The following is a 26,742-nucleotide window of genomic DNA, read 5'->3' on the forward strand; positions in this document are numbered from 1 at the left end:
AACAAACCACAGACAAAACATTTTAACAATCAGTTTGCCAAACAGTAACATTATGTTCAATTAAAAATGTATTGTGGAACTATACTAAGTAGAAAAAATGAAAAATTGTATATACCAGTAAACGTACTTGCATCGTCCCTTTCTATTCTAGTTCCATCACTTGTTGAAACACAGGTAAAGTGCAGAGGTTCAACTTCCAGAAGTCCAGTAAGGGAAGTAAAACTACCTTCAGCAGCTGCACAGCTACTTATTTTCCCATTGCCTGAAAGAGAAACATGTATCTCCAAAGTCAGCCAATGTTTTCTGGATAATGACATTTCAAGTCACAAAGTGTAAAAAGGGACAACTAAATATAATGCACATATTTTATTAGTTCCTGTTGTAGAAGAAAGATCTTAACACTATCACTATTCCTCAACATAAATGGAAGTATTTTTAAAATGATAATGCTGTCAAACCTGAAGACAGTATATTAATAAGTCAAACTGTCAACTGTGACAGAAGCATAGTATAACCTTCTTAATTCCAGAAAGAAATTATATATGGATGCTCTATTCTTTCTACACTGAAAGCAAATTAGCTTCCAAAAATATATTGATATTACTGGAAAGGAAGAGGAAAAAACTGTCAGATCAACTAAGATCATACACGAATTTAGTATAAAACCTAGACTATTAATCAAGATCCAAACAAATTTACAGATGTATGGAGGAAGGAATAGAAGGAGAAAGACTGCAAAATACAAGAGAAGGAAAGGGGTCACTATGACTGATGAATGCCCTTCCTATGAATGGAATTTCCTGACATGTAAAAATTCTTTGGAACATTGCAGGGCCTAAAGATTCACTTATGAATTAACCTGAGAAGACAAATGCAAATATGCTTTTAAGGTGTTTTACCTCCTCTAAATCAGAAAAAACACCTCATTAAACCTTCATATTTAAGTAGAGGAATACCACATGGCAGCTTCCCAACTTCAGAAAATTCCATTTAGGTTTCTCTGCCTATGTGAGTGTTGCTAGCCTAAATGAATAATACCACAAGTCAATGAAGTTACTTGAAAGAGGTGACAGATGATTCCTAAATGACTGACTCAGGGTATGAGAGCAGCCAATCTGTCTAATCTCTATCCTGAGATATTCTACAGGATGAGAAAATAAGAGATTCCAGAAAGAGGCTTTTTCTTGTTGCCCTAAGGCCATAGGAAATGTAAAAGATACCATGAGTAAGAGAATACCATGGACTTCATCTTGGCTGGAAAGTATAAAACCACATCTTCACAAAAAGAAAACACTATAATAGAGATTTACCAATTCTGTCACAATCAATCACTACTAAACATACATACCTGATAGAACATCAGACAAATCAATTTCATCTGACTGTACGCCAATACTGCTGTTGTACACATTTTTACAAGAAGAGCCACATATTTCCAAGTCAAACAGAACTGGATCAAAAGGCGAACTATATAATCCATATCTGTAAATAAGATAAACAGCATCATTCACACAATAAGAACTTATATAAAATTATTTACAGTAAAAAGCCAAGTATTTTACCATCAGGATTTATTATACTCCAAACTATTCTGTTCAGTCGACATATCTTAGAAATTATCACTTGCCTATATTTCATTAAAACAACTTATTCAATGGCATTTTCAAACAGCTTGTAATGCTAAGAAACTGAAGAGTTTTCAAGATGTAATACTGTCCTGGAAACATGACACACACAATCACATTGGACATGGAAAATGGAACTACAAGTCTTACACAATGAGCCATGGCAAGACACACTCCTGCACGTGGTAAATGAGACATTAGTCTGAAGTCAATAAAAACGTGGTACTGTTTCAAAACAGCAGAAGAAATTCCAACTCAGCTTGTTCTTCCAGCTGAAGTAAGAATTAAAAAAGGAAATGCTGCCAGGCATACCAATCAACGCTTGTGATAAATACCTCAACAGAAAAAGAACTTGTAACATTTACTCTGGCAGTGCTGGAGGGGAAAAAACATGACCATAATTCAAAGTGGTCCCAAATCAATTAGGGTTTTATAAGCCAAGAAAAAGGAAATTCTAATGTAGTATCAAAATCAGTGGGGTTTTTGGTTCATTTGTGGCTTTGTTTTTGTTTGGAAGTGAGGTTTTTTGTTTTGGGTTGGTTTTTTTTAAGTGTTTACCAATACCTGTTATGAGCAACTGAAAAGAGGAAAAAAAAATGGAAATCAGGCCAAATTACTAAGCCAGAGTAGAAAGAAAGAATGCATCTGTGTAGGTACGAAAGTAAGAAACATAACACTCTGCACATTGGCTAGAGACAGAAGAAATCTGAAATATTTCCACAAATAGCAAGGGCAGTAAGTTCTTCCACCCCCTTTTCCCTCTGCCTCTGAGCAGTTTCTCTTTACCAGATGAGGCAAAAACCTCCAACATGCTGAGAAGGCTGGAATGTTTAAATGTCTTTTTTGATCAATCACAAAAGTGTAAATGTCTACGTGAATACAACACCAGCAATAAGGTAAAAACAGATTCTAGACTTCTCTGATTGTTAAAATGTTTCCACATTAGCAGTGCTTTTGGCCACATAATACTGTGATTGTAATTATCACAAAATGATGAACAATCTTACAAAAGGGCAGATCATCTGAGAATTACAGATCAACCCATTTAACATTACATTTCCCAACCTAGTTACTTACAAGGCAGTAAATGTAAAATAACTTCAGAACAACACAGGATAGATAGGTCACTCTTTACAAGCATGCATTAGACAGGATCAGTGCATACTGCACATCTGACAAGATTGCTGCCTGACCTTTTTTTCGTGCACCAGCCAAGACAACATGCTCCTGTTGAGTGGCTACTAAAACACAAAAATGCTCTGACAAAACTCAGTGCAGTACCTTCACAGCCTGCTTTAGACATCAGATTTAAACATTCAATAAATCAGGTCAGCTCAACACTAACACTGATTACTTGTATGTCTGAAATAAAGAGTTTGATTTATTAAGTAAGCAGGTGATAAAGTCAAAACTCTGCAAGAGCACTGTAAAGTAGAATCAGAATTTGAGCATACTGCAGAGGGTTTGATTTATTCTGTCCAACCCAGATTTATTTCAACAAGCACAGTGCCTTTTACCTGTTCTTCAGGAACGATCAGGTTCACAGTTTTAGGCTTCATTAGCAATCATTTTCACAAAAGGATGTAGAAGGTACATCAGTAAAAATCAAAGACTAAATCAAGAACATCATGTAAAAACTCAATCACCTTAGTCATCTGTGTGGTAATAAACATAAGCTATGCAAAATACCTCTTCTACTTCCTTCATCAGAGCCCTCAACTGGAATAATGTGTAAAATTTTGTGTATCACAATATGAGGAAGACAAGGACCAAAGAACCAGAAGGAAATACTTTAAGAATGACTACAGATCTGGAGAATACAATGAAGATACAAAAACACTCCAGACATATAGAATTTGTTTAGAATAAAAGCATCTGGACACAAGCACTAAAAGGCTTTAACTGCAGCAGGGGAGTTTTCACATTAGATGAGAGCAGGAGACAGTTCAAGTGCTAACGATAACAATAATTAAACCATGTAACACCTTACAATATTTAGAATAATTTAATTCCACGACTGCATGAATCTGGTACTTTCAAGAACAGGCTGGAGAAATATTTTCACATTTGCCAGAGACAAAAAACAACCTTTTTTTTTGTAAGACAGCCGAAAATCCTACCTAAAAATCCTTTTTTGTTGTTTTATGAACTGCAAATCATGTAACACACCCTACTGGCCTTACCCTCTCAAGTTTTACTTGATTTATTGCAACACATGATAGTAAAATGAGTATTACTCTCCCATGAATGTGCAGATCCATTAATTAGACATCTGCTTTTAGCTGATTGCCAGATGTTAGGCTATTGCACCTGGGACCAGTGATGAAGAGGAAAAACACAATAGTATAAACTCTGCAACACAAATGTAGACAAAAAAAAGATGCAACACAACTTGGGGAAAGGAAAGGGAAAAAGGGGAAAGCTATGGCTGCCTACTAATTTCTCTTCCAAAAAAAAAAAAAAAAAAAACCCAAAAAAAAACAAACACAAAAACCAAAATCCAAAAATGATGGTATTCTGTCATCCATAGACATATGAAAGAAAGGCCCACAAAATTTGCTTGAATTAGTAAACAAAATCAAGCAATAGTCAGTCCTTGCTAGAGAGCTATTGTGGAAACCCAGATAAGTTTTCCCAACTAAGGAATGCAACCCCTGTTCTGTTCCCTGAGTCAAGCCTAGCCCCTTTCCCTGTCCGTTAACCTTTTGGTCACTCCCATCCTAATTTCCTGTTGGTCCTTTGCCTTAGCCCTTCCCTTGTAGGACCCCCGTATCTCTTAGTAATTGGTCCCTGAGGCCCTTCCCGCCTGCTCATCCCATGTACAAAACCTAGACCCACCCAAGAAGCCTCGCCTTTGTTCCCTGAACTCTGAATTCATGCGTGGCTAAAATAAACATCTTTGTAAACCCTGCAAAGGCCTTTCCTGCTCATTCACCCTAAGCTACACCTTAGATGCAACAAGCTATTGTAATCAAATAAGGGATTTGCTGCTACTCTTAAACTACCTACAGGGCTATGGAGCTAAAAGAGAAAGCAAATTAAGTTTCAAGAAGAAAATCAGTAAAACACCATCTAGAAACATTCAGAAAATCCAAGCTTGAAGGACACCAAGAACAGGCTCACTTGATATTTTCCCTTGCCATGCAGACAGCTGTGCTCACCACAAGGTGATCAGAAATATCACATATATCAAATTCTAAAGTGGGCAGCTGGAAAGGAGGAAAAGCTATTTTACATATGCTGTTTAAAGAAAGCACTTGGAAGCAATTTATATGAAGGAACAACTCGATTCTCACAGAAAGGTGCCATTCTCATGTCAAGTGTAATTTTCATATTTTTCTCCTCCATTTGGTGTAAGTCACTTTATTTTTAAAATTCTCAGTTTTTCCAGATCCTATTTCTATAGTTGGCATAAGTCTTCTAATCAACTGTAAGGACTACAGATAGTGAAATAAATTAACAACCAAGCAGAGGAATGCAGTAGACAGCAGGATAAGGATCCAAATGCAACACCTGAGACTAAGTTTTTATGATATATTTTGGAATGACAGTTCTTTAAAAACAAACCCAAAAATCAAACAGATATCCTTCCCTCCTCTACATCTTCCCTTACTACATTTTCTATTAAATTTTCAATTTTACCTGAAAATTCTGAACTAACCTCCACCAAACCTTTTCTACTTTGATCTTGCTTGACTTTGAGGAAAACTCTTGCACCCAAACCACAACTGAAAGAGATGTCAAACAGCAGAAATTTTCTTTCACTGTAATGCAGGTTTGGAAACTGAACACAACTGAACCATCAGAAATTTCCTTTTTGTTGAAATGGCCAATCAGCTCAATATGTAAAAGATGTTACATCACAGTCCTATATTACATTGATACGTAATTTAAAAGAAGAACCTGCATTCCCAGTACATTACTCCAGGTCTCTACACTTAGAATGTGGCCTTTGGAAGAAATATATTAAATGTATGATCAACCTACAAAAAGACTATAGTTTTGTGAAGAACTATGCCAAACTGAAACTATGCAGTATACTTAATTCCTTCCAAGAGTCAGAACAGGACATGCTTTGTTAGTCCTTACACTAAAAATCATAAATACTAACTTCAGGATTGGACAGACTTCAAACACCACATACACATTTGCTGTTTGAAAATGTGAGATTGCAATTAAATTCAACTTTAATTTCGCACACTTAAAACTGTTTTCCAGAACTTCAACAAATTAACACTTGATCAAACAAATACAGCAAAGTGTAACACACAGCCTTTTTCAGAACACCAAAGGATGGCATTAGACAGTTCTTAGGCTTGTTTTTAAGTTTACAACAACCACATTTCTCAGTACCTTGTTTGCAGCAACGCTTCCATCGGTGTTAGGCGATCCTGCAGCTGCCGGGACACCGCAGTCAGCAATGATGCACAAGCTGTACTGCATCCTGCCAAATCTTCATCTTTTACATAGTTCAGCAATACAAAATACCAATACACAGATCCTGCATTAAAAAAAATATTTCAGGTGAAACACGATATAAATTTTTCACTGAGAAAGCATACTTTGAAGGATAATCAATGGAAGTGGTAATTATCTAATGGCTACTGAATACAGACTAGGAGATATTCTACCCCTCTCCATTTCTTGAAAGACTTAAATTATTAATCATTCTATAATCATAACTTTCTACAAGTACTTCCAATTCTCTTATTAAGTAGCACATAATTGAAGGAAAAATTCCCAAGAGAGAGCTTTGCACACTTCTTTCATTGCTCTGCTCACAACAACAAAATGCTCGTGATGTATATTAAGGTGCTTTGCTAGGGGGTCCAATCCCACCAGAGCCAAGCCATACTCCAGAGACAACTCTTTTCCTCCTTTCATCCTGTGGTTCTGCTTGCTGTCTTCTTAACCTGTATTTGCTGGAGGCACTGCTTCCATACAAATCAGTTCTGGGAGCACAGCACAGTGGTTCAGAAACACAAATCTCAGCTTCCTCCTCCTCCTTCCCTCCCTAATGCATTCCATACCCTCTGTAGCACTGTTTAGAGTGTTTTGACCTGAGTGATAGTACAACAAGACTTTTGGAATGCAAACTAATTTTTCTGCAAGACCCATTGGTGATGCCAAGATAGAAACAATTCAACAATGTCCTGGTGTGAAAAGCAGGCCTGGACACCCAGAATACAAGGGTGAAGTAATCTTCGCATTCCATCTGGCACTCCAGATGCTTCAACAAGGTACTAACAGACCGTTACACAGCAATATAGATAAGGAAGAAATTTAATTTGGTTAAAATTTCCTTGTGGTGCAGAAGAATCAGAAGTGGACTGCTAGTTAGTTGGACATAATTTCGACAGCCAAATTTCCTGGCTATCTCCTAACTATAAAAAATAACAGACTACTCTGACTGCCACTTATGTCAACAGAATCTGTTGTTGCTAAACACCTTTCAGAATTCTTAGAAAACTTACTTAAGCCCTTCCAAAAATGTCAGCCATCACACTCCGGTTTAAGCAAGTTTATTTGCTTAAAATTCCACTAACTGCAAATGTATACTTCATGATTAGACCACTCCACGGAGCGTTTTGTACTAACTGACAATTATCTCACTAAAATTTCACAAGAGAGTCCAATACAACTCAACAAACAACAGATGTACCATGCATGTTTATGATCAAATATTGCATACGTACCACCTGTGGCAGCAGCAGGTAAAAGGGGCATATTGTTGAGTAAAGCTTTTAGAAGAACTGATCCAAACCCTTGCTGACTTGGGTCACACCTGCCATTGCTACAAAAAAAACACAGGCACTTTGACATTTAAGAAAGTAAGAATGAAGGATGAAATCTTCTCCAGAAGATGAAGCTGAAAGACTGATGTTCTTTGCAGTCAAAGCCTAAACACATATTTCCTGAACAGTATACCTACCAGATTTTGTTGCTTTATGAATTCAATGTCAAACAGTAACAAACACGATTTTCAGTTCAGAATGTATGCAAATCCCCCAAATACACATAAAACAGAAACAAACAAAAATATATGCAAATAATTAGCACTGACCTGATGCATAGGGCAAGAAATCGTGCACATTTGTGAGCTATGCTCCGCCCAGCTTCAAAGAAGCAAACACGTATAATATCAGAGATGCACTGACGTGTTTTAGAAAGTAAACTGTCATTTCCCTCCTTTGAGCTGTGAAAATAAGTTGCACACTTTAGAGAATTATGTAAAACTATTTTTTAAACCAAACTGATACTAAGAAATAGCCATGATAATTTGAACATAATTCCTCCCTTACCTGCCAGGGCCATTTGAATACACTCCGGCCAACCAACAAAGTGTGTCGAGTACAAGACTCTGAGCATGCTCTGTAGTCAGACCATCCTCTGTCTTCTTGCAAAGAGTGGTGAGAAGCTTCTCATGGAACTCTGAAAACTGTAACATGGCACACCGTTGAACTCTAGGGAGGAGTGGAATGAAAGAAAACACAGAATTATCCAATATGGCCATTCTCCAGCTTTGCATCCTGTCTTAGGAGCAGCAAAAAAGAGAATCCTAGATGGAAGCAAAAGCAGTACACAAGCATATGCAATACTTTCTGCTTATAGAACCTCCTACATTAAAATACATTTCGTAAGCTTCTATGAAGATTTTTCCCCCCTTATTAACTTGTTTAGCAACTTCTAAACCTAAATAAACTTTCACCATCTAGAGAACTCCTATCAACTGTTTGCACATACCTCTGTGCAGCCTTGTTGACCTCTTTATGCCCGTTACAGTCAGTGCCACCACTGTAGGGTAGCAGCTCGTAATAGATTTCAAATACTGTATTACCTGCATCTAGGTCTGCAGTACCAAACAAAAAACTTCAACTTCTTTGTTAGCTAAATTTGATCCTAAACTTTCTGACAAATATAATTTCTGCTGTAATAAACAAGGCAATGTGGAAATAGAAAGGGAAGATGCTTTTACCAAGAAAACTTAGTTACATTTGCCTTTTGAAGTCAGGCAAAAAAACCCACTCAACACGTATTTTCATGCATACCATTATTCTACCACAACTTCCACAGCACAGTGCCCTCTTACTTGCAATTTACAGGATTTTCCATATAAAATAAGCTTATGAAATGACAACTTGAAACATTATCTTGACCTGAGCTATTTCAAGAACCAAGTTTTTTATGAGAAGTGTAACTAAAGCTAATATTTATCCAGAATTAAAAAACACTAACCTTTCCTTTGAAATTGAAGTTTTTTTAAATCTTCGAATTGTTACAGAGACTTCTTGAAGTAAGTCACAACCTCGCAGATTATCCGATTTTCTTGAAGAAGTAGTGGCTTCGATTTTGCTAGATGGCTTTTCCTTATATTTTTGGAAAAAAAATAACATTCATGAATCACACTGGTTCAGATTATCTTTATACCTAGTTCAGTAAAAGGCAAGTAGTTTGCTAAAATCTATCAGCTTGAGCATTGTACCAAAATAAGCCATTTTAATTCAATAACTGCTTTAATATAGAACAATACACATGCACACTCACATCTTCACAGAAGGATAAGACCTGTTAACAAACTGAAAATACTCAAGGAAACAGAATTTTCAAAAGCAAGTGTTCAGAATGTGCAAGTGGCAAAACAGACCTTTTCAATTAAATCTGCACTAAAGAAACAACTTAGAAATGTTGAACTCTAATTCTTGAAGGTGTCAACACAGTGTCATCTCTTTAGAAAGTAGTTTTTAACAGATCTTAATTCTGCTAACAGCTGTTTTGTTTTCAGATGACATGAACATACCAAGTCTACAACTAACACACTTCCTTGGCTATTCAGTACCTTGCCTGCTGCAACTTTTGCCAACAATGAAGCAAGTGAATGGCCCTTGTTCGTCTGAGGTTTTAGAGGAGGTATTCTAACCACTGGTCTAATGCCACCATTGCAGATTTCTTCTGTTCCTCTGTCATTCACTGCTTTGACATGAATTAAAAATGAACGATACTTGCCACCAGCCATGCCTAAAAGCAGAGAAGAAAAAGGGAGGGGGGAGAATTTGCACAGTTTAAACAGAGTGCAAGTTGTAAACAGAACAGATCAACCATGTTAATTACAGTAGTTTATCATCCTCCTGAAACAGCAACTTACTATACTGTTATACAGCAAAATTTGTCAATGTAAAAATAAATAACAAACCTATGTCTGGCTAAAGAAGTATGAGATGCACTTCAGTCACACAGGCTTCACGCAAATAGCATAATAAACTGGTTTACCTTTAACGAGCTTTGGACTCGTTAGTGTCAACATTCCAGCATGTCCTGATAGATCAAGTCCAGTAGCCAGCCATACTGGACCACAAAGTATATCTTCCTTGTGCTCCTCCAGAAATGGACACAATCTAAGACCTTACAAAAACATGAGTAATATGGAGCTGAATTAGCCATAATCAAGTCACAAAATCTGATCATTTGCATGGATTAAAAATGCACCATGTCAAACTCTGATCACTGAATACATACAACTTTACATAAAAAATGACTTGAAGCTCACTTTTAGATATTTTCCAGTGAAATCAATTAAGGTAAATGACAGCTTTAAAACCATTTTCAGTTGCATTATATGGATTAATAGATATGTTGACTGGCTCATAAAAGCCAAAAAATACACAACTGATGAAATAAAGAACCAATATATACAGAGCCACTGTATGTTACTGGGTCATTACTAAACATGACCAGGCTGTTTAAAAAGAAAACAAAACTAATAATAAATTTAAAACAAGGATGGCTTTGTTTCTCCCATGGGATACACAAATTATTGATATCTTCTTCACTCATCTGCTGCTCCTTCCTCAGCATGAATTAACTCCTTTCAACACTTTTAACACCTATTTGATCCTTCCCCTTTATCCTTTGTAATCCCTCCTCTCTTGGAGTCATAGAATCATAAAACAGTTTGGGTTGGAAAGGACCATGACAGTCATGCTCTAGATAAGCCTGATTCATGAGAGACAAGGAGGTGTGAAGAAAGACTGTTGAAAGGACTGAGAAAAAGAATCACTGCTCTAGAACAGAGTCAGTCTAAGTGTCAGATTTTAGTCTTCAACTCTCTTCGCTCAGACCCACTCATTGCCTTCCACAGTCTAAGACATTTTGCAGAAGAGTGCTAGTTAAAAAAAAAAGTTACAAAAACAGGCACAGTCAGTGTGATGTGGCCTAGTTATGAATTCTTTATGTCCTGCTCCTTATGTATTTTGTTTACTGCAGCAATCTCTACAAAAACCAGATATGCAAATAAAAACTATATTAAAACTAGCCAAAAAACAAAGTAAAATACTGCTGAAACAGGCTAGCAATTTAAGTTAGAAAGGTGTCATATCAACCTCAAATAAACATTTATCTACTTGTAAGCACCAAACCTCTCTAGTAGTTTAGGACATTTTCAGTGTGTGTTGAACTTTCAACCGATAGAGCAAACAAACCAGAGAGAAAAATAACTCTGAAGACAACTGACAAATTAGTCTGAGAAATTTTTGATGAGGGTATCAAATTCATCAATAAAAGAAGAAAAAAGCAAGGTCCTATTTTAACTGAAGTATAACCAGATCAATAAAACTTACATTGTGGCTCCTCTACATCCATATACTGCATTTCTTCACTGAATTCCACCAGTCCTGGTTTTCCATTTCTCTCCATTTCAATATTATGAGCTGGAGATAAAGGAAATGTGATCTGTCTATCTACTGCTGCTTCTGGAAGTAAAATATTAGCATGATTTCAAACACTATTCAAGGCTTAGGAAAAACAGAAGTGGTAGTTTTCATAGCAAAATCATTGCTCACAGCAATATTTCTAATACAAACCCACAAGTATACAAAGACATGTTTTTTATATAGATTGAAGCTGCGGCAAATAGTTTAAAGAATAGTATTTCTGAATGACCTGTAAAGAGCCTGTTTTGTTTTAATACTGCCCAACTCCTTTTCCCCCAATAACCAAATGCAGATTACTCCTAAGCAATTAGACTCCAGTACTGAAAGTTTGCTAATTTAAACTTAAAATAACTGAATTTTTCCTGCTGAACATCAAACATTATTTTGGTAATACTTAAACACAGCCCTTTTTCCAATTAAATGGATCACATGAATTATAGATGAAGAGGACATACAAGCAAATTAACAAGAAGCATATACAGTGAATTAACTGCCAGACCAAAACCATTAGTTCCCAACCGAAGAATTATGCCTCTGGCCTTCCCATTACTACACACTACATATTTAACTGTTTCCAGGGCTCCTGTCATACAAAAAAAAAAAAAGACTGAATAAACTCTGCCCTGCACATCTTCTCTACATCTCATTATCTTAAAATTTTAGTTCCTTTCTCTCCCCATGGATGGAGAGAAGTTGTGGGGGAGTTAATTGAATTTCAGTCTGAGGTTTTATACATTTCTAAGAGTCATCAAAAATGTTGAATATTACTTCTCCCTAGAGCTAGAACATTTTGGTTAAGATCTATCATAGATATAAATTGTCTAGCTTTGTCTTTCCTTATAATGAAATCATTAGTGTTCTATTATTTTATTCAACAGTGCACAGAAAAAAGGCAAATGTCACTGAAGTCCTTTTCCAAAACTCAAAAAATTGAAAAAGGAAAGGAAACAACTGCAATGCAGCTACACTTGGAGAAGATGTTGGTTAGTTGTGGATCTCCAACGCTACTGAATAAAAAAGAAAAAAGACTTTTCCAAGGCTGCCTTGCAGGTGTTCTCACATTCCCCAGTGCCTTCCAGACTGAGTGACTCCCCCATCTGATGCCTTTTCTACCTTGTAACAGAAAAAAGCAAATTCCAGTATACTGCATGTAAGGAAGTGAAATTATATCTTCTGGAAGAGCTCTGTCATGTCTTTTGATCAGTATGCTCTGCTGAAAAGCATTCAGAGAGCTCTGGCAATTTAGTTCACAGCTAAATCAAATGTCTCCAAGGAATTAACAACTCATGGAACTGTTTGCTCAGAAGTGTTTAAAACTGAAGCATTAAGGAAAAGAGTTAAGCTTTTCTTCTACTGTTTTGTTCCATAGGTGAAGATTTTTAGATTAATTCTGACATCCATATCTGCAAATGGACTGAAATCATGCTGAAAACAAAGCAGGTTCCATTCAGGAGAGAAACACGGACAATCTGTTCTGTTTTTTTCTTTGATAGAACAAATTACTTCTGCATGTTAAAATTAAGGTTTTACAGCAAGGATTAAAAAAAAAATGAAGAAACTGAAAGAACACCTGTTGACTGCTGTCCTGCAGTCACAGCTAGCACTTCTGTTAAATCTAAACCATCTTGAACCCTAAAAGAATAGGCTTTTCTCAAAAAATATTACTATGCTAGAGTATTTTGTTCTTGGGTAACAGCCAGTTTACAGTATTTAAGGGAGCATCTCCAGCACACATTTTTTGTTGTTAAACACTGGGGGATGCTACAGAGTGAAGTTTTATGAAAGCATGTTAATGATCTATGAAATGTCTATATTCCTTTTTGAAATTTACAGCCATTAGTCTTGTGTTTAAGTGGGATGGTGTTACTTAGCAATTTTAAAAAAATAGGAAAAGAGGGAAAAAAGGGCTTTTATGATCATGCTTGCTGTTTCCCTCAACACATTTTATATCCAGCAAGCAATTTAATAATATCTGACAGAAAGATTTCTCTAAAATAGCAAGCTCTCAGAAGCATTTGAAAAAGAGGTGACCGGATAAAGATAAGCAATTAATGCCTCAATAGAAGGAGGTGCAGCATGTAATACCTTCCACTCCTAGCAGACAAGGCAGCAGGATATGAAACAAATGCTCTCACCACAGGAAAATCCCAGTGGAGGCACTTTCACATCAAAGAACTGACTCTTCAATTTATGCTACCCCCTCACAGGTTCCCTGAGAGCTAGTAAGATGCAGAGTCCAGTTAGGAGTCTTCCCAAGGCAAGAGCATTCCTAACTTTGGTCTACTCTGTCAAAGCTGCAAGGAATAAAAGGTGAAATCATACTGCAGCTTTCACATAGCTTAGTTAATGAGATAAATGATGGGAGAATTCCCAAGGAAGCCATGGAATTTTTTACTTCCATCATGAAAAGTCTTGCTATTTTCTCACATTTTTTCATCTCCTTCTGTGACTTGGAATAATTGAGTCTATTTTTTTAATCTATCAAAACCTTAAAAGAGCATTATTTGTCTAATCAGTCAGGCTCGAGGATGATTTACAATTGACAACTTATTTTTAATGACTGTAGGATTCATTAATTACAAAATTATAATTGAGTTCACTCTTTTTGAGCTATGTACTTTTATTTGTATAAATGTCAAGATTTTGAAACTGTTTACCCAGTTTGTCTCCCCAGTTTACATTCAAGCATGATAACTGAAAAGAGCCCATGATACTAAGAAACAGAGCAAATCAGTAAAATACTTATACAATTACAAGTAATTTTTCTGATATACATCACAGAGAAAAATGAGTTTGAGAAAATAAATAATGTTTTGAAAGACATCCTAGTGTTTCTTACCATTGACTTTTCCTAAGCCTGGAGCTTTATTTTTCAGTAAAGTCACTTGAATCTGGGGAATGTTTGTGATGTTCGAATTCAAAACAAATTTGAAGTCCACATGTCCAACCATACAGGCTTTTGGTAGAACCAGTTCAAAGACATGCTCGTCCCAGCTGTTGCTGTCAGGAAAACAGAAAACAATGACCCAGGTGTGCAGAGAAAATTCCAGTCATGCAGGCAGTATCACACAGTCCATCCTGCATCTATGCATACTCTCTTTAACAAGAAGAAAAAAAACTTATTTTGTGTTAGTTGACATCCACATTAATTTTTGAAGTAGAAGTCTTTCAAACTTAAAAGTTTTCATGCTTACAAGATAAGCACTTTAATTTTGTGAAGATGTTAAAACACCAATTGATACGACAGGGAAAAGCAGTGTTCACATAAAAGCAGAAGTGGAAAGATTGCCTATTACCTTTATTACAGTATTGTTTTCATATTACCATGAATATTTTCATATTACTATGAAATACCAGTTACTTGTTTCCACGAAAAAAAGTACAAGAATAAAAAAAACAAAACACAACAATAAAAGAAGATCTATCAATTATTGAAGTGCATGATAACATCATCAGAAGTACCTACCTTGTAATCTCTTTTTTAAGTTGCCCTTTTCCATTGTTTAACATTTACCAATGTTCCTTTCCAGTGGTACAAAATCAACATACAGGAGACTCGAAATATTATTTTCACACTATTTTTAAAGCACACTTGCTAATTCATACAGGATAAAAAGTGTTTCTTACCAGATGCACACTCAGAATCCTGTGCTGTGCAAAAGGGTGCAGCTTTCTTTTATTAAGTCACATTTTTGTTTTAAAGACAAGTTTGATTTACACTGAAAGCATAAACTTGAGACAAGTACCCCTTGATGATCCATAGTTTCATACACTGGGGTTTGCAAAAAATAGTTCAAACCGAAGAGCAATGAGAATAAAATTAATTATGTGTCAATTGTCCTGTTTGTGTACATTTTTTAAACTAACTGAACTTCTTGATCTCCTTAATTTAGCAGTAGATAATTTTTAGAAATGTAACTTTGCTATACTTATTTAGTTGTATATCTGAGAACACTATGAAATGGAGTATGCTGCTATAAATATTTTTAAGCATCTTTCTAACATCTAATTCACAAATAGGAATTTTAACTTCAATAAAATGCTATACATTGAGTATTGCGCAGAAAACCATTTTAAAATAGATTAAGGAATGGTGCAAATGTATTTATTTCTTTAAAGTAATATACCTGAGGGCCAGATCGCCTTCAGGCACATGTAATACAATTTAAAAGAGATTTCAGGTACAAGCAATGAAATGGCATGCCAGCTTTTCAGAGCAAGCAGTGTAGAAAAGCAGAGACTTCGAGAGGAAAGAGGAACAGAAGCAAAAGATGGACAGAACAGAATGTGTGGTTATGATTCAAGAAGTAACAGTGAAGAATTTTCAGCTATCTGTACAAAGAAAGTAAGTAAATAAAATATAATAAAAATTTATCCCACGGCTCTGGGGGGAAAAAACCCTAAAATCTCTGTTAGCAACTGTAACACTCAATATTTAGAATCACTCATGCCTTTCCTCTAGCTTGGAGAATACATAATCTAGTGCCAAACAGAGAGAGGTTTGGGGGTGGTTTTTCATATCATGCAAAGCATGGACTAAATAAGACACTCAGCGAAGCCAGACATCTGAAACACAAAGTAATATTCTGTTCATCCAGTTTTAATTAAAGGATCTGGTACAAACCTGGAAATGAATAATAAACCACTTTGTCTGCACCAGTCTTTTGTAGTCTTTGTGTTTCATACAATGCACACAGTCATAATGAATTACAACAGTTATTTGTCTACCCCAGAAATCTATTTTCGACAAATTTGAGCAGCACATGCTCAATAGGCATGTACAGAATAAAGAATCTCCATGAAGGTCTCACAGTAATCCAGTAGTTAAGAGATCTTGTTATACCTCTGACAATGAACTTCACAATCTAACTCTCTGATTAGTTAAAAGACTCCCCTTTAAAGTTAAGTTTTCTTTTAATAGTTTGCTTTAAGTACATCCTTTATTCATGTGCAAAGTTTCAAAGAAGCAAACAGGTTAATTTATTTACTTATTGTTTTCTCATATCTTAGCATATTTATCCTAAATATCGCTTTTCTCTGATAATCTAATACGAAGTCTTTTAGGAACTCTTCTCCATTTGACACCATTCTAAATCTATAACATCTTTCTAAAGAAGAATATACAATCCATACTGTACTCTAAGCACCAATATACCATCATTCTCAACCACAAGATGTTTTCCAACACACTTAATCATTCCTTTTCTAGGCTATCTTATTGTCTGATCTTTCACTGCAACTGAACTTTGAACTGAAAAGCAATTTCCAGAGGTTAAACACTGTAAAGAACATCAGTATCTAGCTCTTCCTTCTTTCATATATTTTCAAATATGTCTCTGTAAAATGACTACATCCTACATAAATTTGAGATAAAGTCAGGAAACTCAGATGTCATTGTTTCATCCATGCATATTAGGAAATCATGTACCTCTCTTTTAAAAGAATTAACCTCATTTAACATTTCAGTTACATTACACCCAAGAGGACTGGCATTTAGATAATTCACAGAGTATACCAAATTCTGCTTTTCTGTTTTTTTTGTTGCACAGTCTTTTTAAAATGACAACAAAGTAGGACTGTAATATAATGCCGTTTTCTAAAATACAGTTACAGAGTTATATCTTTCTATTTGAGAAACAAAAGAATTACCATAGCAAATTGCATTACTCATCCAACACTGTAATCCCACATCATGATAGGTATCAGTATGAGGCACTCAAAAAGCAGATAAAAGGAACCTCATATTAACGACCAAAAAAATAATCCAGAAATCAAAAATCTTCTTCCCAGATAACTTTTAATTAAGAGCTAACATGGCTTTCAATCTTAAGATTCTACCCTAAGAACAAAGACACTGTAATTTAATAATTTTCATCATGAGTCACATAGTAGCTGTCAAAGATTTCCAGTACCAAACCAAAACTTCTAACTTTTCCTCTTTACAGCCCTGTTTTATTCAGCAGCAGGCATAATTCTTTTCCTCTAATGAAACAATATTCATAAGCTAATTTTCCACTTCCCCCCTTCCAATTAACAGCTATTACCTTCACTGCTTGCTTCCTTGTAACTTCACATTGATAGTTTTTTTTTATTTTCCAGCTGTTGCTGAACACATTTGGATAATCAATAGTTTTAACTGCAAGTTATTTTGTAAGGAACCACCTCCCTTCCACTTGCTAAATACAGAATACTTAACTTACACAACGTAAAACCACAAGATAAATAAAGGCTTTAAAGCCTATAATGCACTGCAAGTTTTCAACTGTAACTTATGAACATTTATTTAAAGCTCCTGTTATGTGTCAGCCCGGGAAATGCCTGCATCTATTATGTGTTTTCCCACCTGGAATGCTTCATTATCACGTGCTATCTTTCAGTTGTTTACATGACATGCTTTTTTTGCCCCACATATGACCCCTAGCTTCCCTAGCACACTTCAGCCATTTCATTATTTTCACTCTATGGCTACTTCAAGTCTACATGACAACCCAAATGTTACACATCAGTGGAACAGCTGTGTAGCAGTCGGACCCAAAAGATCCTGTAGAATCTTATGCACATCCTTTAATAAAAAAAAAAAAATCCCAACTTCCATCTACATTTTGCTTCCCCAAGCATTTTTCACAAAAAAACTAAACAAAGCCACTTCACGTAGATTTTAAGCAATCCTTCAAGCAGACTGCAACACTGCTGTAGTTGTATTTAGGAGCCCAGAGGAATTTCAAGTTCTCATGTCATGTGTAAAAAATGAAGTCCTGCTACACATACCATGTTGGTGCAGTTCATTTCAATGAGAATACTAAACTTTAGTACTACTAGGGCTCTGGAGTGGCTCAAATGTCTCATATACAATGATTTAACTTGAATAGAAATAAAACCAGATTCCACCTTCATATTTTAATGTAAATTACAATACGATTTCATTTAGGACAACTAATAAGTCACACTGGCACCCACAGTTTGCAATTTCTGATTAAATAATGTACTAAGAATGTGTGTATACATAAGAAGGGTGAATCAGACTTTCACAGAAACTCTCAAGAATACCTCTGATTCTGGCAAATGTGCTTGTCTTATTCTGTAATGTAATGACTATATTTGGCAAATAAAAATCCACCAATTCAAAACATGACTTTTCAAGTTGTTTCAAGGTTCGCTAAAATGCCTCTGGCAATCTCACCAACACCTATAATGCAAACTGCCAAATGGGGATTACCATCTTTGAAAACACATGTTCTTTAACTTGTACACCAGTTAAAAGCAATTAAACTGCATGAAATGTGTGGTTATACAGCTACACCAGCCAGCTAATCAATGCACTCATGCACTGTTCCCCTACGTACCTGTCTGTCTGTAGCTTCCAAGTCCGAGTGTGCTGAGCTGCATCCCCGTGGTGCTGCTGGTGCAGGTGCTGAGGGTGCCGCCTTTGCTGCTGCTCCTGCTGGACCTCCACCCAACAGGGAGGGACAGTGGCTGAAAACCGTGGTGTCAAGGTCTCAAAACGGGTCAGTTCCACCAGGGATGTCAGTGTCTCGAGGGAGAATGGCTGGTCCACCAAAAGATCAACTCCTGAATAATTACAGCACATACATTAATTACTCCATAGATATTTTTTCCAGCCCATCATATTAAAAAATAGTTCAAAATATATCAGAACTGCTAGAGGTAAAATGAACAGTCATTTGAAGGTTTTTTAGTTAAAAAAGAATAATAATAAACTCCCTCCCCCTCCAAAAGCATCACCCTAAACAAACAACAACAAAAAACAACTACAAAACCCCCGACACAACAACCAAACATCCCAGCCTTGAAGCCTGTATCTTTTTAAGGCAGCTCACTCGAAATTAATTTTCTAAATACTGAGAGCTCTGAGCATGCTGTCTCGGATTCAGCCAGAGGCATCAGGAATAAGTAATTAGCCAGCTATATTTTGAAGATATAAAGCTGATTAAACATTTTTTTAATATCCCTAATGACTCAGATTAAAAAAATGTATTTCATGAAAATAGACATACAGAATTACTGTGCATTTTTATCACTGTTTAAAACATTACTTTGTCCCCTGACTAACAAAATAGACTTGTTTTATGGTGGATAAGATAATTAGAACATTGTGGAAGGTTCCAAATTTACTCTAAAAGAAGGCTAAGTGAAAAACAAACATGCTTTATGTTAAGCACTTAAAAGACACTGGGCCTTGACAATTATTTTGTCTTCTAGTCTTTATATTGAGGCCTTGTACTAAAGAAACAAGGATATTAGTTCAAGTACTGAAAACTAAAATATCCCAGAAGATCAAACACCTAAAGGAACCACAAAAAAACCATAAATTGATAATCAGATTTTCTCAGACACACAAAACTCCCAACCAACCAAAAAAACCCCAAACCAAACCAGACTAAAAAACTCAAACCAAAGCAAAAAAACCCCACATGAAACCCAACTAACCAACCAACCAAACAAAGAACCTCAACCAACCAAACTTGAGGGAAAATAAGACATGCACAATACATATTTTCTAGTATTTTGAGCATTTTCTCTTAAAAATGTGCTTTGAAGGAAAAGCTTTTACTTGTAAAGAAATCATGGCTTTCAAAAGGAGAAAGTCTGCTATTTGACTACTGCTGTCACCACTTGGGTTGAGGAGGTAATAACACACCAACACAAATACCATCCTCATTGTGAAGCCTGAACCTAGAGAGTATCTTGAAAAACAATCCAGGTTGACTTTGAGGTGAGACGCTTGGACAGGTAATAAATTCACTCTCATTGCAACTATAATAATTTCTACTTTTCAATCTCAGAGGCAGGAAAGTGCCAAAGAAATTAGAAATGCTTTAGAAATTGAATTTCAATAACACAGCAAAGACTTTCACTTTTTTAACTGCCAAATGTGAACCTCATTAGCTGGATGACACTGCAAAGAGAACTGAGATCATTGCTCAAACTGTACAACAAGCCTATCTTAGAGCAGACTGGATTTTTCTGCTTCATTCTTCTTCCTCCTCCAACAGAAACAAATCCAAATTCAGAGTATTCAGAGCAACCACATACATGTAATCAACCCCTAAAACTGAAAAATGAAGGACTTAACTTTCCACTGCTGTCAAGTATACTTGGCTTCTTTTAAAAATTACAAGACTTTTATTATATTCTAACGAAGTGTTATAACAAGACAAAGTTCTAACAGGAAACTTGAAAACAGGTTTTAAACTGGTTAGGAAAATTAATATTCTTTTTAAGTTCACTTTTAAAAAAGCATTATTTTAGATTACTTCACCACAAAAAAAACCCTCTCCTCCTTGAAAGGAAACAGTAATCTAAGATTACTACATGATTAACTTGTTTTCTCTTAAAAACATAAAATTTAAAATTCATCCAAGTTGCAAATTCAGGCTAGAAAATAAAATACAAGACATGCCTTCTAGAAAGCAAATAATGGAGAAAAATAAACATACAAAACCCACACTGTAAAGGAAAAATATATGAGTAGAAGCTTCTGCTTGTTGCAGGAGCTCATTTCCCCAAACAGAAACCTTTCCCTTGAGTTGTGTCTCTGCCTGAAAAAATGCTAAGAAAGTGGAAGAAAACACTTTATCTGTTTTTCAGTATGTAGGACCAAAAGAGAAGCAACACTTATAAATCAAAGGCTGATCACGACCCACACAAGTACTGACAGCCTCAGTACTGAAGAGGTTTACACAGTGCTAACCATCATTCTCATATATGCTAAGAGTCCTGTATTATTGACTTCAGTATCCTCAAGAGTTCTGCAATTACCACTTGATTTCAACAATTACCACCCAGACCCCTCATTTCAGCACTGGCTTCTTATGACTATTAAACTTCCCTCAGAGCTTTTAGTGACTCAGTTTAACGCCACAGCAAAATAGTACTCGGTTTATCTGATAGTTTATCTGATTGTTACTGTGTACTTAACAACTCTTTGGAAACCATTACAGAACAAGATCAAGCAATACTACAAAATGTCTAAATTATATGAGTACTTAAAGGAGGACCTGCAGCTTGTGGTCAACTTAAAGATACAGCTACTTTGAAGTCGATGCGTAAATAAATCAGTCTCTTATTCCACTAAGTCACATTCAATGCTATACTGAGGGCTGGATGGGAATGAGATAAAAAAATTTCCTTTATAGTACTGGCAGAATTTGAGGAGTAATGATCATCTCTTTGACTCACCAGGATAGTCAGAGTTACCATTTGCTCAGAAATCACTTAACTGTGCTCATAAGCTACTATTGAGGAAATGCATACATTGAAGCACATCTATCTTCTTGACATCTATATTCTTTTTTCCTTTATTTGCCATTAGCAAAAGAAGGGTGCAGAAGAAAGCCACAGACATTTTTCCCCTCACATATGTACAACAGTTTATTTTCTAATGATCTTCAAACTTCTTGGAATGGCTTCTTTGGTGAAAAAAGAGGAAGAGTAGGAGAAATTCAGTCCTCAAAGCAACTGCTGTAATGCTGCTTACAAATAAACTTATGACAAAAAGCATCTCTTCCTTCTTTTGACTGACTCTTGAAGAATAAAATTGGGGTTACACAAATACAGTGTGTCACATTAAATCAGATGTAGAGACTGGGAAAAAAAAAATCAAACTGCTTTGTTTTGTTTTGTTTTTAATCAGGAATTGCTGAAATGTTATGCTTGTACACACCCAGTGACAGACATGCAGCAACTACAGAAATCTAACTTTGGGCAACAAAAAAATTATAAAGCAGCATGCTATTAAATAATTGCAAGTCATGTTCAGATGCAACTTTCAAAAATGACAGAAGTATTTTGATACATGCACATGTGTGCAATTTACCTGTAATGCCTGGACTAGAAGGGTTGGATAAGGGCTTGGTGCCTTCTGATGACTGTTCTACACTTTTGGAAAGGGATCCCTCTACAAGTATATCAGCTTCATCAATGTCATCACAGGTGCCTCCAATCTGAAGGAAATGAAGCTCTCCACCTAAAATCATCACAGACAACAAAAGAAAAAAGTTATGACAGGCATACAGCTGAATTCAACTCACAAGACAGGCTTGTATTTGAACTGCTATGCAATTATGACAGTATTTATGCAGGATATGAAATCAGTGAAATTATACAGGAATACTTATTTTGCTTTACCTCTACTAATTTTTTTTCAGGGCAAATGAAAAACAGAACTGCAGAAATATTGCAGTTGCAAAAGGCATCAAAGTAAGAACTATATGGGGAGACGGGCTTTAAAAGGCAATTAACAAAGGAAACCTCAGTAGAAACCAAAAATCCAAACTATTATGACACTTCCCATAATCCAAATTATGCTTTTAACAGAAAATATTCTACCATGTGAAGTAAAGGTCTACACTACCTCATCTGTACAGAGGGCATAAACTTCTTTTTAAAAGTCAATACCTGAAAATTGAAAATTAAACTAATTTCTCTGAATTCTCCTAACTAAGGAGCTCTCCACATTATTTCAAATCTAGAATTAAAAGACAGATCAGTGTTTGCCTGTCAATAGGTAAAAGAGCAAAGTCCAAAATTTTTGATGGAAACAAGATATTGATGGAAGTCTGAAATCATTCAAGGAGGTCGCCCATTATTCACTGCTACAGATAGATACACATAGATCAATTCTACCATTTACAGAGAAGTCACAGAACCAAAGAGCACAAACATCGTCAAATCCAACCATTAACACAGCACTGCCAGATCCACCCCTAAACCATGTCCCTAAATGCCACATCTGCACATCTTTTAAATACATCCAAGGAGATCGACTCCACCATTGCTCTGAGCAGCCTTTTCCAATGTTTGGCAACCCGTTTGGTGAAAACATTTTTCCTAATATCAAACCTCCCCTGGAGCAGCTTGAGGCCACTTCCTCTCATCCTGTCACTTGTTATTTTGGAGAAGAGGCCAACCCACACCTCACTCCAACCTTCTCTCAGGTAGTTATCCAGAATGATAATGTTATCCCCGAGCCTCCTTTTTTCCAGACTAATCCCCCAGCTCCCTCAGTTGCTCCTCCTTCAACTCATGCTGTAAGTCACTAAGAAGGAATGTTTAGCTTTACATAATGCTGGGGGGTGGAGTGAGAAGAGCTGTTACCAGTTCCAGGAGTTACAAAAAGTCAAATCAGTAGGATTCAAATCAAGAGGCAAATCCAAGCATATGCCTTATGTGATTTTTCTGAAAAATTATCAGACTGACCTTCAGCATCTGACTAACATTATGATAAACCCTATTATACAAAATATCCAGGCAATCTGAAACAAGAAACTTGAGAATAAATAAAAGCAGGGTGCTTTGTTTTTTTCTTCTTTTGTAAGTCTGAAAGGAGATATTCAGCTTGGAGAATGGTTGGAGGACAGCACCTAAATAAACTCTTTCCCTCCTTTTTTGAAGAAATCTCTTTGCCATACTCATAATGAATGGTACAACAGATATGACTAGTGACAAAGATGATAGAGACTAAACACTAAAGAATGAGAAGAATCATCATCAAGGACAGAATGCAGCAGGAGAACGTCCATAAGCAGACTGTTAAATCTGTCTTGAAGATGTCTGAGAACAGTCATCAGTATTCTGTTTCTGAATGGGTAAGTGTAATTGACCCTGACTTGAAGATGCGCTCTTAGCACCACTTCCAACTTTAATTCTGATGAGGAAAAAGACTTCTCTCCAATCCTATTGGACTCCATTACTGAAAAAGGTAGAAAACTGAAAACACTGAATTGATTCCTGAACTTCAAATACACCGTACACAGAGCAGATAAAGCCTATTGAAAAGGAAGATGCAAAGATATTCAAACTAAATCAGAAAAAAACTACAGAGCGTCATAAGCATACTATTTACAACTTAAGAGCAAGAAAGCTGCTATAAATGAAAGGTACAAGATTTGGGGGAATCAATTCCCAAATGTATACAAGTGCCATCCAGTTCTGCCAGACTTGCAGGTAAGAATTATCAGCATAGGCAACCCACTCTGGGCATACCAAAATCCAGCCTGAAAGAATACTTTTTCTACAAGAGGGAGGGACAAAAAAACTCTTGTTATATTGTAGCACTTTAAAAATGTTATAATGTTACATTCAAAAATTTCAGGTGAGCACAATCTACCAAGAAGAAACTATATCTGACTCTCTTAAACACAAGATAATAGAATTTAAATATCAAAAGACCACCCTACAGTTGTATCCCCTTCAAAAACAGTACCTAAAGAAATTACTTATTTTTTTATTATTTTGAATGTTATAAAAGCAGAGTTTAGACTCTTATTAATGACACAAGAGAAAACATCTGAACCCCCATATGAGAGCAGACAAAGCACTACTAAGAGGGAAATTAAATATAGTCTACCTTGGCCAAGGAGAAGAGAAGAAAGCAAAATACAGAGAGATTAAAGTGCACTATGTTTGCTTAACTGAACTGGAACCAAGAATATATTTGTCCACTTTCCCCCAGAGGTCAAGCTCAGGTAATCCTTGCAGAAGCAGGTAAGTACCTGAAGCCAACACCAAGAGGTAGCATTCTGAAGTGACTCACAAAGACAGATGACATCAAATGTAGGTCTAAAACATCTTTCCATAAAACCACTGAAGCACCCATTCTCACAGAGGTTTCCTTTCCTTTCCATATCTTAGAGGCAGCTATGGAAAAATTTTACATAATCTACCAAAGAAAATAATACAAGCAGGAGAAACAGGGGAAAATGCTATTCTGCATTCAGAACTTTCAGACATAAAAGCACCTCTCTGCCTACTCTGATGTCCCAAATTAGTAAACAAGAAAGAATACGCTGTCCATGCCTGAGTATTTTCCAACATCATCCAAGCATTTGCAACGCATGTATACAATAATTACCACACATGCATGCTCCAAAACTTTCACTTAACATTTTCATTTATGTCTTTGCACTACAAGCTCCTTTCTAGACAGAATAATGTTGAACACATCAGTGAATACAGTGAGTACATTCGACTTTCAGTGCATCTTTCTAATGCTGTCAGACTCCTGGCAACGTCCCCCTGTGGCAGTAAACCTAGAGGAGCAAACACCTCAAGGTGATCTGCAAAGAAGCCTAAGAAAACAGAACTTAAGAAAAATAACAGCAAAACCCTCCATCTTCAGCCAGCTAGCTAAGCAAGAAATTCTACCCATTTAAAGCAAAAGTTTAAAGAATGATTATTATTCAAGACAAGGAAAATGATGCAAAGCCTATTCCATATATTAAGCTATTCAAACATACAATAAGATAGAGGATTTAATAAGTTTATTACTAGTTGAGGTTCTTGATTTGCTTTTTCTTCTAGTGTTCTGGAATTTTATACTTTTTATGCCTTATTTATAAACTTTTCAGTTCAATTCATTCTTTACCAAGTATTTTTGCATAAATATTTTGACTATGGCTCCAGACATGCAGAGCATCAGATTCTGAAATCCAGACTTCTAATAGACATTGACCCCTAAGTATTTATGATAGCTTTTGATTTAATTTCTTGAAAGTGAGAAAAAAATATAACAATTACTGAAATGTTAAAGAAAAATAGAAATTGAAAGCCTCTAAAGACATATAAGCAATGAAAATAATGAACTCCAAAGTCCATGGTTGAGCAGAAAATGGAAGTTCCAAATAGAGACGTAGTGGGTGTAAATGAAAGATAAGAATAATCAGGGGATTTTGATTTCTTTTTAGGTAAACAAAGCACAATATTCAAACGAGGACCCTGGCAGGCTGACTTGATACCTGTAGCATACTGGGCTACAGAAGGAAAAAAAAAAAACAACATTTCAGTCATCCTAAGGGCAGCATGAACAAAAGAAATCCAGAAAAGCTACTGATAAATTGCTAGACGGATATTACAATACTGAGAGAGATTTACTGCAAAAGCAGAATTATGTGCTTGTCCATTGCAAGGAAGATGGAAGTATTCTCCACAACAGAGATGGTGCTTATCTAGGCAGAGACAAAATATTCCTACAAATACAAACTAAATGCTTCCAACTCAAGAGACCTGTGTCTCTTACACTCCATGCCCCAAAGAGATTTAGATAATACCAAAAGCTACAAGAATATGATTACTACACACACTAACATTGGATGGAAAGTACCACGCACAATAAGCCCTTTAACTTTCATCACTAATCTTGAAGCACAAGAAAGGCAAAACAGATTTGAGGAAAGAAATAAATTTATAGTGATAAAATGCTTTAGGAAAAAAATTCTGGAGGTCTTTTCAGTGAGAGTGCAGTTTGATCAACAAAGTGTAATTATGACATTGATATGTAACAGTTTTCAAAGGCAATTAACCTTTCAGTTAGAGTTCCATCTCAACTAGGAAAAGCATGCATTATTAAATACAGCTGAAACATTTTAATAGATATTTCTTCAAAAGCAGTC

General features: G+C 35.9%; 1 protein-coding gene across 8 annotated transcripts in view; it reads right to left on the bottom strand.

Annotated features, from left to right (window-relative positions):
* The window catches only part of BIRC6 (baculoviral IAP repeat containing 6), a 170,579-nt gene that overhangs the window by 115,404 nt on the left and 28,433 nt on the right, over nucleotides 1–26,742 (bottom strand). For 5 of the 8 annotated variants that reach the window (XM_056486486.1, XM_056486493.1, XM_056486494.1 and 2 more), the window contains exons 11-23: nucleotides 22,170–22,319; nucleotides 18,676–18,901; nucleotides 14,172–14,332; nucleotides 11,240–11,371; nucleotides 9,894–10,025; nucleotides 9,463–9,641; nucleotides 8,862–8,992; nucleotides 7,928–8,089; nucleotides 7,690–7,821; nucleotides 7,322–7,419; nucleotides 5,979–6,126; nucleotides 1,349–1,482; nucleotides 116–262 (exon numbers count right to left, since the gene is read on the bottom strand). In XM_056486486.1, the coding sequence (XP_056342461.1) occupies nucleotides 116–262; nucleotides 1,349–1,482; nucleotides 5,979–6,126; nucleotides 7,322–7,419; nucleotides 7,690–7,821; nucleotides 7,928–8,089; nucleotides 8,862–8,992; nucleotides 9,463–9,641; nucleotides 9,894–10,025; nucleotides 11,240–11,371; nucleotides 14,172–14,332; nucleotides 18,676–18,901; nucleotides 22,170–22,319 (1,932 nt within the window). The remainder of the gene's footprint in view (nucleotides 1–115; nucleotides 263–1,348; nucleotides 1,483–5,978; nucleotides 6,127–7,321; nucleotides 7,420–7,689; nucleotides 7,822–7,927; nucleotides 8,090–8,861; nucleotides 8,993–9,462; nucleotides 9,642–9,893; nucleotides 10,026–11,239; nucleotides 11,372–14,171; nucleotides 14,333–18,675; nucleotides 18,902–22,169; nucleotides 22,320–26,742) is intronic. The other 3 variants (XM_056486491.1, XM_056486490.1, XM_056486489.1) reach the window with 3 other exon arrangements.

This window comes from Oenanthe melanoleuca, chromosome 3, assembly GCF_029582105.1.
Source record: "Oenanthe melanoleuca isolate GR-GAL-2019-014 chromosome 3, OMel1.0, whole genome shotgun sequence".
Taxonomy (NCBI): domain Eukaryota; kingdom Metazoa; phylum Chordata; class Aves; order Passeriformes; family Muscicapidae; genus Oenanthe; species Oenanthe melanoleuca.